Below are 13,838 nucleotides of genomic sequence, written 5' to 3'. Positions count from 1 at the left end.
CTCTTAAAGCAGTTTGGCCTCCACCCGCTCAGCCTGCTGTGTTTTTTTCTCTATAAAGACTGCACAATTTGAAGAATTACATCAATGGATAAAACAGATGCTTTCAATTCTAACATCTTATATGGCAGGACTGTAGGCCAGTGTAATAATTTAGGTACGTAAGAGCATTGGGCTTGAGGAAAAAAATCTATTTAGCTTGTAATCATTACATCTCATGCCGAAATTTTGTTTTATTTCGAAGAGCTCCTGTAAATCTAAGATGTCTCATGCAAAAATCGTTCCAATCCCTTCAGCAATATTGGTTTAGTATTTTGTCATGGAATCAAGATTGAAACACTGACAATGATATAAAAGGATGACAAATCAATCAAACTGCAATAAAAATGACAGCACTTAAATATCAGTCCTCCCTTTTAATGGTACTGATGAACCCACAGGCAAACAAGCAACTCCCTTTTTTTCCAAGAAGCTTTACTAAGCAAGAAAAGGCAAGTAAATGCAATCTTTTTGACAGCTAATTTGTCTTTAAACATAATCCTAGCCATGTGAGTGGGCTTGTGAAATAGTAAGTAAGTCTTACACAACACATCTACCCTATGAAACAAAATGTAGACCCTTATTTTTGTATCCAAATAAATATTTCAAATGAATTCAAATCATACTATACTGAAATAAATCCAAATAATGGTATACTGGAACTCTAACTTGTGTATATGACAAGAAACAATTACACAACACTGTATCAAGTCAAGTATTTCTCAATCTCTACATGAGGCATTTCTTGATCCCACACCATATCTCCTGTTGTGTAAGCACAGTGGTCCCATTCAGATGGGCTTATGTACCTTTTGCTCAGTATTTATGGGTTTTTCAAATATCTGTGTACTTCCAGCCCCCTCATAATATCAATGCACAGCAGAAGGGTAACAGAGAAGAAGACATGTGAAGGAGAAACGTGAAAATTATTAAAAAAATGAAAAAACCATCACACTCATACACATCAAGCTAGCATTGACACACACACCGTTTTGGTCTCATGTAGCCAATTCACTAATTACAAAGATATTGGTACAACATTGTTAATGCTCTATTGTTGTTCTTCATATCTTATAGTTCTATACTAAAATATACATTTAGTTGCTGATTACAGTCAGACCTATGTGAGCTGGATAAAGGACTGGCTAAAAATAACTGTTATGTACCATGAACCTGAGCTGAATCTGCTTGTCATGTGATGGGGGCTGAGGTAGCTTAGTGGTTAAGGTGCTGGAATACTGATCAGAAGGTTGTGAGTTTGAATCCCAGGTCCACCAAGCTACCACTGCTGGGCCCCTAAACAACTCTTGGTTGTATAAAATGTAAGTTACTCTGGATAAGGGTCTGCCAAATGCCAGAAATGTGAAAGTAAGTTTGTTTAAGACTACATTGTAAGCTACCTCCTCTACTTCGTTAAAATATAGCAATGAAATGTTTACCAAAGTGTCTATTCATCACTCTTGGTGAAATAAAATATTTTAGCGAATCAAAATATCAATATGTCTCAGCAATGTTTATTTAATTAAGACCAACTGTGTTCAAGGGGACTGTGCAGCTTGTGGAAACGTCTCATTTGAAGCCCTTGAAAGCACCACAGAACTCCACTGATGCATGACTTTTTACATTTATGGCATTTGTCAGCTTGTATGGGTTCCTATGGGAGAGTCAAATACTCTATGATTTACAGAAAGTATAACACTTCTTATTAGAACACAGGCTTTTAATACATCATTTTGGATCCTACCTTGATGCGCAGCTTCACCATATGACGACTGAGAGACCTCTCAAGAGGGCTGGACCTTGTAACCAACTGCTTTAACTAGTACTGAAGATGACTGACATCTCATGCTTAATCATATCAGACTCCTGATATGTTTCAGTGGTAAAGTCATATCCATTTTACGGGCTGTAATTTTATCTTTCTAATTGTTAAACACCGTAAAGTGTAACTATAACTAATCTGATATGTATAATTATTTGTGTTCGTTTTAGTTTTTTTTTTGTTTATCTATCAGTCTAGCTGACTAGCTGTTACCTTCTTCAGTAAAAGTTAGCTAGCTAGCTAGCACAGCAAGGCAGAATACTTCTAATTTTGTTGATGTGACTTTGTAAGTATTTTTATGCTCTTACTTATCAGGTGAGAGTGAGAATTAAACAGGAGGCCAGACCAACAGATAAAAACAGAAAGCATACAAATAAAGTTCTGCCTGAAAGTGCTGGAACAGCAAGGTCATTTCGTTTATTTTTGCTATATATTGATGCCATTTTGTTTTGAAATCAAAAGATGAATATTAGACGGTAGAGCAATATTTCAGCTTTTATTTCCTTAAAGATACATCTAGATATTTTGAACAACTTAACATGGCACCTTTGGAGGCAGAACATCCAGTTTTAAGGTGTGCAAAAGTATTGAAATGAGTATTTGGTAGAATATATAACTGCAAGAAGCTGGTGATCCAACGACATCACCAAACTGTTGTATTCTTTTTTGTGTGATGATTTCCCAGGCTTGAACTGCAGATTTTTTTTTTTTTAGTTATTATTGGTTTTGAGGGGTTTCTCCCTTCAATCTACTCTTCAGGGGGTGATTTGCTTCCCCAGTTGGGTGAGAGGCTGGTGATTGATTTACATACATGATATGATACTTTAGTAACAGACACACGTGCTTCCCCTATTCTAAAAACCACCAACTGCCAACCATCAATGTGAGTGTGAAGATTAAAGAAATCATCATCAACTGTCTTATAACACTGATGGATTTAAATTAAACATGACACTCAAGGATGGCTGATAGTAGAGAAACTTCCTAAATAGCCAGTAAGCTGATACTATGCCACTATGAGCACCATACAGGAAAAGTCTTAAACAAGTAGAGACAAGATAATGGAAGTTGAGCTAATAGCACCTGTGAGAGTATTTGATACAGGACTAGAGTTGTTGTATAGTTTATATCAAGCATATGCTGCACATGTCAATGAAATTATCTTTATATCTTTAAAGATATAGCATATAATTCCTTTCTTCCCATATCCCAGCTGAGGAAGTTGGGGTCAGAGCACAGGGGCAGCTATGATACAGCAGCCCTGGAGCAGAGAGGGTTAAGGGCCTTGTTCAATTGCCCAGCAGTGGAGCTTGGTGGTGCTGGGGCTTCAACCCTGATCATTAACCCAGAGCCTTAACCACTTGAGCTACCACTGCCCCAAACATATAGACAACATATAAATATTTTGTGTATTTGTTAAAAAATATCAGCCATGTTTATCAATGAAGAATGTGTGAAAATCTGGAAAATCTGATTTCTAATCTTGCTTATTTGCATGATACTGATACCCACAAAGCTCTATAAAAGTTCAAGTTCACATATAATCAGACGCAGAAAATGAATGATCAGGGTAAAGGCTAAAAGACAGGAGTCTCACTTCTATGCCAATAAAATGGAACGATGTCCTAATTGATGGGCTAGTGTTGGGTCAGTTCCATTATTTTTCCATCTTCTTTAATTAATGACAATAATATAAGATTGCTCTATTTTATAAAAATGTTACTCATAGTAACACTTCATGCTGAACTAACATGAGCATATGCTTTTGATAGAGACTGCAGAGCAATTTTATAAGTCACACTGGATAAGGGCATCTACTAAATGTTGTGAACGTAATAAAAACAACCAATTTCAGCTCAACAGTACATTCCATACATAAAAGTGAGTGAGTGCAATATCTTGCAAATGATGTGATTTAAAGTCAGTAGAGTCAAGCCTTACATTAGTTTTCTTTGCATGAATTAACATACACGCAGGAACACGAGTAAGATATGAATGTTTTTCAGAATGTAAAGGATTTTTTATGAATTCCTGGTGCTCAGACAAAGCAGCCCGATGAATGAGTTCCACTGTAAAACTGGTAAAAACTGACAAATTGTTGCCTGAGATGGGTTAAAACATTGTTCTATGGCTCTTACATTCAGTGCTGAGAAAACATTTACAAAAGAATTTACTTTTAAGGGTGGCTAGCAGTTCATACTTCAAAGCCTTGAAATGATAGCTGCTATTGACATGTTTATAGATTTAGCAGGTAAGCTGATCAGTTATTCAGGCTATAATGCATGTGTTTCCCAGACATTAACACTTTGATTCTTGGGGGAAAAAAGAAGAACAAATCAGCTACTGTTCGTAGAGAAAGATCTCTGCCTCTTCTGCCTAGCTAAATGTCAGATATGAACGTTAGTATTGTGTGGATAGGAATGGGTATTGTGTGAATAGACGGATAAAAGGTGAAAGGTCAGCAATGAATCTGAAACAGCCACTTGTGGTGAAGAACAATCACTCTATCGATCAGGACGGAGGAGTGGGAGGAGACCAGGCATGGAGGGTCACTGACCACAGCAACAGAGTGCACAGAGGGCCCTGACCTCTCATTCTTTCCAGCTTTGTATTTCCATACACTGCATTGAGTGTGGTGGAATGTATGAGATACTCTTCCTGTTACCAACCATATTTTGTATATTTCAGACAGCTCCTCAGGGTCTGTCCACATGTGTGTGTGTGTGTGTGCAAATACATGTACACAGCATATCCATGATAGCACATACATGAATTTTCTGGTTATAAAAACTGCACTTTTTGACCATATTGTAAACAGTTATAGAAATGAAATTATTTAATCACATGCCCCAGTGTCACCCTTGATGAAGATGGGTTCCCTTTTGAATCAGGTTCCTCTCAAGGTTTCTTCATAATATTCCCTCAGAGAGATTTTCCTTGCCACCGTCACCTCTAGCTTGCTCATTAGGAATACATTAAAAATGTATTTTTATCTTGAATTTGTGTTAAGCTGCTTTACAGGCAATATCCACTGTTAAAAGCACTGTACTTTATAAATACTTTGAAATTGATATCATTTGTGTATCTAGGGTCCCCTCCACTGGCCTCCTGGTGAAACTACATGCAGTAGTAGTTGATCTCTCATGTGTTACTTTATTTTTAAACGTCTTCACATTTGTGAAATTCCCCCAAAATGTATGAAAAACAAACAAACAAACAAACAAACAAACAAACAAAGCAAACAAAGCAAACACAACAGTGTGAAAAATGAGATTTTGACCTTTTTTTATTGAAAGCTTCATTGAAATAATAATTCATAATAATAAACAGAAGTTTAAAGTCAACATCCACTGATTTACAGAAACTCTCAGGATCACTACTCGAACACACGGGAGGCATGAATGTGCAGCATGGAAAAAAAAAAATAGCATCCTAGAACTGGTTCACTTCCATAATCCTTTCATCAACACACGTACAGTTAAAAAAAGATTTCCATAAATAGTTTTCCGTTTCCTTTCAAATAAGTTAATTTTCTTACAGAGGTTTCGCTGTTTCGGCTGAATTTGGTAGATCAGAGTGAGGAGCTTCTGTGCTGACACAACATGACCTTCTCTGTGTTTTTTTTAAAGCCACAGCTCTTGATTGGTCAGTAAATTTTCTAACTCGATTCTATTTGACAGCCAATTAGATCTGAAAACACAACACGGGAATCTTGACCAATGAAATATATAGTGTTACACTTTGTAGTGTTAAGGTTTTAAGTTCATTGCACTGTAAAACCCAGAAATTAGATCAAGAAATTATTTATTTTGCCTTGGCATTGTTCCTAAAAAGTCAAGTATTTGCTAAGGTTTAGGGATTATGGAATATTCCCTTTCTGTTTTATCTTGTGTATATGTCATCTAGATTTGTTCCTCATGTTGAATATAACCTCTTATTTTTTTTGCAGTAGGTGAACAGTTTAATTCGGCGTGCTGTTGGATTTTAACAGTGTGAAAATCCCTTTAGGAATGGAAGAGCACAGTTTCCTTACTGTAGGCTAGAACACAGCAACAAAATGAGAGTTTAGTTCTACCGTTTAGAGCAGCACCCTCTGTGTCTGTAGTGTATATACTCTGCTATATATACAGGAGGCATCTGGACCCTTTCCATGGTGTGAATGTAGCTGCTCTGCTAACACTGTGGTCCTTATCAAAGCAGCAGTCAGTCTTTTAATCGCCTCCCATCTGCCACTGTAGCCCTCCAATACTGAATGCTTTTTTAGCAGCAATTACATGATAGAAAATGAATGTTCCACAGTAGAAAAAAAAAAGAAACAGAATTTGTTTCGTTGAGAGATATGGAAATGTGTAGCAAGCTCGTACTCTGTTCTGTAACAGAGCTTTCCTTGACTGGTTTACACACTGTAGCCTATTCATCAGGACACGTGGCAGAGAGGGTTTTATATTCATCACACCTGTTCCATTATACTCATTATTTCAAAGACAAAAAGAAAAAAAAGTCCCTGTCCTTCCCACAAAAAAAAAAGAAACCCTCCCCGCACCCACACCCCAGCATCCACATAGTTTAATTACATCATCGTGAGAGAATGTTTCATTCATGGCAGTAGAAATCTAATTCTATGGTATCAGCAGCTACCAGTTTGCTTTAGCAACATATAAAAAGGGAACACACCGAACAATCTTCACTACAAGTCACCAGCTTTGCTTATACCCTGACCTGTAGTGGCTCATTTGTATAGGATGTTAGCCAGTACGTGCTGAGGAGGAAACTGGTTAGCACCCAGAGATGCCCTATGTGAAGAGACAATGACGAGAGATGAGACTCAACAAACTATTCATGCAGATTAACAACTAGCATCGACTCGCTGCAGCAGATATCTCAAGTCATCGATTCAGAATAAAGGGGTCTTGATAAGACTTCCTTGAATTATCAGCATCATTATGGAGGAGTGAACATCAGCTCGAAATAACTGACTGTGGAGCTACGAATGAACGGCGTGTAGCATACAAAGCACACTACTAACAGCGCAAATGTCACTATGTGTATTTAAACTTCATGTCGAGCAACGAAATAGTTGAAGGAAGTAGTGAAGTGGATGGATAACAGCTAAACACTTTCTTTGTTTTTTTTTCTAAGGCGACTCCTACTGTATGTTTTCGGTTTCCTTTCCTTGCTTAAGAATGAGGCGCGAACTAGCATATGTGGTCTGAACAGTTAGCATGTCTTGCCTGGTACGTCTCACTCGCATTTAGATTTAGCTCTTCATTGCTTTTTTTTTTTTTTGACAAGGCACTGGAGTAACCACCTGATCCCACGTTGAAACAAGATCACCTTGTTTTTCAATGATTCACTTCACCAGCACTGAGCTTTTCAACAGGCATGAGCGTGAACAGTTTATAAAGTAAAGTAGGACGTTTGCTTGAGCGCTTCTGGGAAACACTATGGCATGAGAAGGAATTCTGTTGAAATTATCATGCAGCCTGTCAGGTAGTTCACTCCCAGTATGTAAGACCATACTGTTCCCGTAACATGTTTAGCTTCCTGTTTCCTCTCATTAGAACTGCTTAAGACTGAGGTAGCAAACTGCAAAAGAGTTTAAATACACACATGTGACGACTAGAATTTTGGCAAAAGGGTATGACATGTTTGTAACACTGAAGACTGTGAAACCCTTAAAACGTTTCCTGAAAGCTTGTCGTTTCAGAAAAGCTGCAAATCGGAGGAGCCGGGTTGAATATGTAACACTGAGAGACGTTGAGTCAGTGACCCGTGGGTGCTGTAACAGAGATGTACGGAGCTGAGAGTCCGAGCACTTTCCTTTTTTTCTTTTTTTTTCTTTTTTTAACAGCTTCTCTAATGCCATCTGCTGGGGAGACACCACACTCAATACAACGCATGCAATCTAGAAGTATTGCCCTCTCTCCGTCTGAGTGATTGGTAGGAAAGCTGCAGCAGAGGAAGGAAGTTCAACCCCAGAACCCACCCTAAATATAAGTACTGGTCTGGCCGTCAAGGTCAAACAAATACTTCTGAGACACAGAGACTAGAACAACAAGGCAAAAAAATCAAGTAGAAAGAAAAAAAAAGAGAGAATGATCTACTCCACTGTCTCTACGGGGTTTCTTCATCTTTGGTATAAAATATGCCATCCATGGGCTGCATTTGATCCACAGCTAAGAAAGACTAAAGAAATTGTCAACAATTTCCTATTACTATTGCTTTTTGCACACATTTGCTTTATTTTAATTCAAAAGCTCCTATCTACGTACTTTTGCACTGCCAGTATTATTTTTTTTATTTATTTTTTTTCTCCTGGTTTTAGTTTTTGATTTTTTTTTTTTTTTTTTTTTGCAATGAAACAAGCAAAGCAGGCTGAAAACACCTTAAAGCTCATAAAAATATTGCAGATAAAAACAATAATGCCATTAAAAATGATCTCCACTACACAATAAACTGCATTTCCCAGGATGCAGCGATTTAACATTTTCTTTTCTTTTCTTTTTTTTTTCTTTTTCGTTTGTTTTTGTTTTTTTTTGCTAAAAAAAAAGCAACTCTCTTTAAACACATCACTATATTTTGACTGTCCTTTCTTTTAAACACAAAGTCGCCACTGATAATTTAAAATGTCTTCACAAGACCTTTCTCATTCCTCTGTACAGGTAATATGATAAGCCCCCCTTCCCCCCCACTCCATTTGTTCTTCTTTCTGACAGCTTTTTTTTTTTTCTTTGATTTTTGTTTTTTTTTGTTGTTGTTTTTGTTTTTGTTTTTTTTTTCAACAAGACGTTCAGTTTGGGAAAAGTCTTAGACATTTCTCAAAATTAAGGCAACAAAGATGATAAACATTGATATTCTCTAGAAAACTAAAATATAACTCATAAAAAAAATCAAAAGTAAAAGAAGTAGCTTAGAATCTGAGGAAGACTTCTTTTTTCTTTCTCTCTCTCTCTCTCTCTCTCTCTCTCTCTCTCTCTCTCATGCTTCCTCTAATAGAAAACTCACCATAGCTGAAAACCTACCTGCACATTCAGAAAAGAACTGGAAAACTTTGTACTTTGTACTTGAAATTCAACACTTCATGAAGAAAAATGTCTTGTAAAGTTGTAGATATCCATTAAACTCTAACGCCACGACTGCATCTCTCTCTCTCTCTCTCTCTCTCTCCCTCTCCTCTCTGACCGTGATGTAGGCTTTCACTGGCTTCTCTTGCTCTGCGCAGATGTCTGATAAATTCTCTCTTTTGTTTGGTGCTTGTGCAAAGGTGGACCCAAACATCTTCTGCTCAGTTTTTCTTTTTGTCCTCAGCACAGTCCCCCAATCTCAAGGCAACGCAGTCACCCAAACACCCCCTCCTCCTCCTCTTGTTATCTGATCACACAGGGAACAGGAAGAACAGCAGCGTCGTCGGATGAAGCAGCCACCGATGGAAAAAGGAGATAGAAACAAAGAAATGGTCAAGACACAACTTTCAGGCTGTAAAATTTAGATTTAAGCAGATAACAAAGAAGACAAGACATTAGTATTATAAATATAAAATCTCCACTCTGATTTTATATTATTAAATATTAATGAATAAATATAAAATATTTTTATATTATTAAATATTTGTTAATATTTATAATGTGCTTTGTAATTCAGGTGCTAATTTGTTGGATGGTGCTGTCATTTTTGTCTTATATTCCCATGAAAAGTTACAGTTGTATGCTGTGCTGACATCGATAACACAATTACAATGGCCTTTAATAGGAGGAAACATTTCAACAGCCCCAGATATAAGTGACAACACTCGGGTTTTTGCGTCGCAGAAGCCTAAGTGCTTCTTTACTCATGCATTGTTTTTTCAGAGATGTTCCACTGCAGCTATACGCTGCTAAGTTTTGGCAGACTAATCATCTACAAGATGACAATAATGATGACACTGGCGATGATATTAGCATGAATGGAATTGGGGAGATCATTTGTTTGTGTAGAGTGTCTAGATGTGCAAATCCTTATAGCTAAGACAGGTCAAATCCCAAATTTGGGGGTATATTTGTGACCATGTGGTGCAGGTGGTGGTAAAGAAGTGGCATAGAACAGCGCTAATGTAAAAACAATGTTTTATGTTTAAGAAGCTTCTTTTCAGAGACTCTTCTTCTACTTCTTCTTCTTTCGGCTTTTCCCTTCAGGGTTCGCCACAGCGAATCGTCTCTCTCGACCTATCCCTATCTTCTGCATCCTCAACACTTGCACCCACTAGCTTCATATCCTCATTCATTACATCCATATACCTCCTCTTTGGCCTTCCTCTTTGCAAGCTTCTTTTCAGAGACAAATGGTAATAATAAGCATTTCCATGGTATTTTTTTTTATTCACCCATGCTTCCAAGATTGTGAGGTTAAAATGTGAGGTTAAAACTCATCTAAGATGGATTTGGCATAGAGCAACATTAGATGTAAGTATATGCATACTCCTTCATGCAAATTTTATTAACCAGGCAAATTATATGTATAATATTATATTATATGCATCCAGTGTGCCCACTTGTGTGACTCTGTGCTGTCCCTTTTTCTTTTTTTTCCCTTGTAAACAAATCACTGTGCGCTGAGCAGCCAGAACAGTAAAACCACCTGCCAAATAGTGTGTAGTTGTAGTATAGGTCCCACAGCAGCTCTGCACCGTCGAGGCAAGGACTCCATAGAGAATTGCTCAAATCTTTGCACTTATTCTTCAAAAACTGACTGTTCACTTGCTGCCTAATATATCCCACCCCTTGACAGGCGCCACTGTAACGAGGTAATCAACATCATTCATGTCACCTGTCAGTGGTTTTAATGTTGATCTGTGTATATTATGCTCGGTGCCTGATAATGTAATTTAGATCCAAAAGGGCCATAAACATTTCAAAATATGTCATGTGCTTGTAAAACCAAATAAAAAAAATGTCTCGTAGATTTTTCAGTGGATTTTCACACCTTATGAGGTGTAAATTATGTACCACTAAGGTGTATTTTACACGTCAAAATGGATAGGCATAAAAAAATGTGTGAAATAGGTATCAAATGGATGCACGTCAAAAAACAAAAAACAAAGTGTCAAGTGGTATCAACTACATGTGGTATTCAAACTGTTAATGGTGTCAGAATCATTTTACATATTTTTCCCAAATAAGATATAAACTAAGTATGTTATGATAGCCTTTTGATAGTTTATAAGTATTTAACTTTATATAACGATTAATGTGAAACAAATAAGAGATTTTTGCATGGCTCGTTGTCTATGTGCGTGAAAGCTAGATATGTTTTATTTAGTATAGTGTGGCGGGTTATGTTTACAGTTGATATTGTAGATACTATTACTGCTACTGCTGCTACTACTGATACTTTCGGCAATGCTACTATTACTGCAGCTACTGCTATTATTGCTGCTTTTACTTCTACTACAAAGTACTTCTTTGGTACTTCAAGGTCACTGAAGAGGAAGTGAAAATGCAGCGGAAATTCAGACAAGGCAATCTTACCTTGTGTGGAGTACAACACTGATTCATAATACCAGTGCTTTCCCTACAGCAGTGATAATGCTGCCTATTGTGTAGGTTATTTTCAGATGTTTTGCTTGACTTATAATGGATTTAAGCGGATTTCTATTAAGATGTCTTGTCCATATGTTTAAAATAATGTAGCAGTACAGATGGGTAGAGTACGGTGTGGTTTTACAGCTGGTATGGGTTTCACTGCTGTTTAATTATAAGAGCTTAATTTTGACAAAATGCTGCTCCGTGAAAGCATTGTTATATTTACTTAACATTTGGGTGAAGAAATAGATTTGTTTTGAATTGGGGCGATATAAATAAACAAAACCGTGTTATAGATAAAGGGCTTAGATGCCATTGCTGAGCTAAATACTGTAAACACAGTTAATACTGTCTTATCCTTGTGTTAAGCCTGCAGCTCTGAACAGCACAGCCCTTCACTATGTAACACGTGTGTAGGTAGATACAGTATCAAGAGTCTCACTTAGCAGGCTGGTAGGAGTAGGTGGGTGCGTGATCGGCTGTGCCATCCACACAGAGGGGCTGCTGCTGCCCGCTGGCATCCTGGGAAGAGGGAGGAACGCTCTGCGGAGAAGCCTCTGTCACCACACCCTGAGAGATAGAGATATAAACATGGGCATATCTCTGAGAATCATGTAACCAAACACAAGAATAGAACAGATCCAGATTATATTCTATGTACTCCAATGATCTGGGAGAAAACAATACTTTGGTAAGAATGATGACTAAATAATTAATCAGCACATATTACTTATAATATGTTTAAACAGTATCATGCTTTATTTAGGCATGTCCACTCATTACCTTGACTAAAGATTTTATAACAATTATATCAATTATGTGTCTGCTGTATATCTGAGTAAACCCCTCTTACATTTCACTTTAAACAAATTTGATGATGTGAGTGTATGTGTATGTTTGCTATGCTTTATACACAGGTTCTGCTTGAAAAGTCAATCAGTTACACCAATTACAATTAGGTAGTCTGATTACATGCCTGGCATCTTTCATCATTTAAGAAGTCTTTCTCACTCGTACTTTACAGCACACTGAAATTCTTTCCTTTACATATTCTCGCTTGTTAGAAAGTTGAGGTTAGCCATCATATGACACTCTACGAATACAGGAGCTGAGAGGGTTAAAGGTTCAAGAGCCCAACAGTGGCAGCTTAACCTTCTGATCAGTAACCAGAGTCTTAACTGTTGAGGCACTCTTTATTTCCTAGTGACTGGATGACCCTGATATCACCGGTCTACCATTAACCTTTCTCTTCTGGTGAAGCAAAAGGACACTTCAAACAGATGTCTGTATTTTCACTTTTGCAAATCATGTAATTACTGATGTCTCGTAATCCTTGATGGTGGAATTCTGCAATGACACACATTCATGTCTAATCCTGATTATGATTAATATTTTCACTGGGACTCTCTGTCAGATAATTTGTGAGACTACTGCTGATTAAGTAATGTCCTGAATCAGCTCTAATTCAGCTGGTCCTCATTAAGATCAGTTCCGGTGGGTGGGTGAAGCAGAGAGGCCTAACGCACACTCCATGATTTTGGAAATCATCAAGACATAGAGAAGGCTTGTGCCTTGTCTATTTAACAGTCTGCATGTGATGCTCACATATTGTACAATCTTTCATGCAGAGTGTTCCCTGACAGAGAGCACCTGATCCCAGAAATAAGCAAGAGAACTGTTTTGACATGATTTGGCACAGACTGCGCATTTGCATTTTTCTCTAGTTGGTTTTGCATGCTTTTAAATTGTGAAGAAACGTGAAATATGCATTTATTTTCTTGGCAGAGCATTATCAGCCATCCTTCTATTTCCTGGGTGCACAAAGAACATGGGAATGGCCTTCTCCCGATCGCTCTTCTGATTGTTCCTGCTATAACTTCCAAGACTTTCATCTTGTTCTCTTATTAACTGTTGTTATACCACAGCAGGGCTCACATTATTAGTGAAAAAACCAGGTTGGAAAAATGCGGAGCTTGTGTATAATCATTGCTATGATGAAGTTAATTTAACGTTTATGGAAGGAGGTTTGCTATCATGAAAGAGCAGCTGCATTTTTGTCTCATTAACTTAAATATAGAGAAACATTGACCCTAGTGAGGGAATGGCTCTTTATAGCTGCTAGAACTTAACAAGCTTGTTTCATGGATGTTCCATAACATTAAATATCACTGTAACTGGATAAAAGAAAGATGTGTCATTTTTAAAAAATAAATAAAATGTGCAGTTGTTGGCAAGATATTCTTCACACGCCCTCATCCATTGCACATTTTGCGCCGCTTTACGACTGCTTCTGTTTTCCATAATCTTGCACTATACATGTACAGTAAATACTTTTGTTTAACTTAATTCTCATATTTATTACTTCTGAATCTGAATCCGTATCTCGGCCACATCGTACCACCTCGTTGTTGATTATTTTCCTT

General features: G+C 37.4%; 1 protein-coding gene across 2 annotated transcripts in view; it reads right to left on the bottom strand.

Moving 5' to 3' along the window:
- Positions 1–8,183: 8,183 nt before the first annotated feature.
- The window catches only part of rbms3 (RNA binding motif, single stranded interacting protein), a 126,710-nt gene continuing 121,055 nt past the window's right edge, over positions 8,184–13,838 (bottom strand). For both annotated transcript variants that reach the window (XM_058388197.1, XM_058388188.1), the window contains exons 13-14: positions 11,858–11,985; positions 8,184–9,229 (exon numbers count right to left, since the gene is read on the bottom strand). In XM_058388197.1, coding sequence (XP_058244180.1) covers positions 9,226–9,229; positions 11,858–11,985 — 132 coding nt within the window. In that variant the 3' untranslated portion in view covers positions 8,184–9,225. The remainder of the gene's footprint in view (positions 9,230–11,857; positions 11,986–13,838) is intronic.

The sequence above is a fragment of the Hemibagrus wyckioides genome, linkage group LG01 (genome assembly GCF_019097595.1).
Source record: "Hemibagrus wyckioides isolate EC202008001 linkage group LG01, SWU_Hwy_1.0, whole genome shotgun sequence".
Classification (NCBI taxonomy): Eukaryota; Metazoa; Chordata; class Actinopteri; order Siluriformes; family Bagridae; genus Hemibagrus; species Hemibagrus wyckioides.
This window is presented reverse-complemented; position numbering and strand designations above follow the sequence as displayed.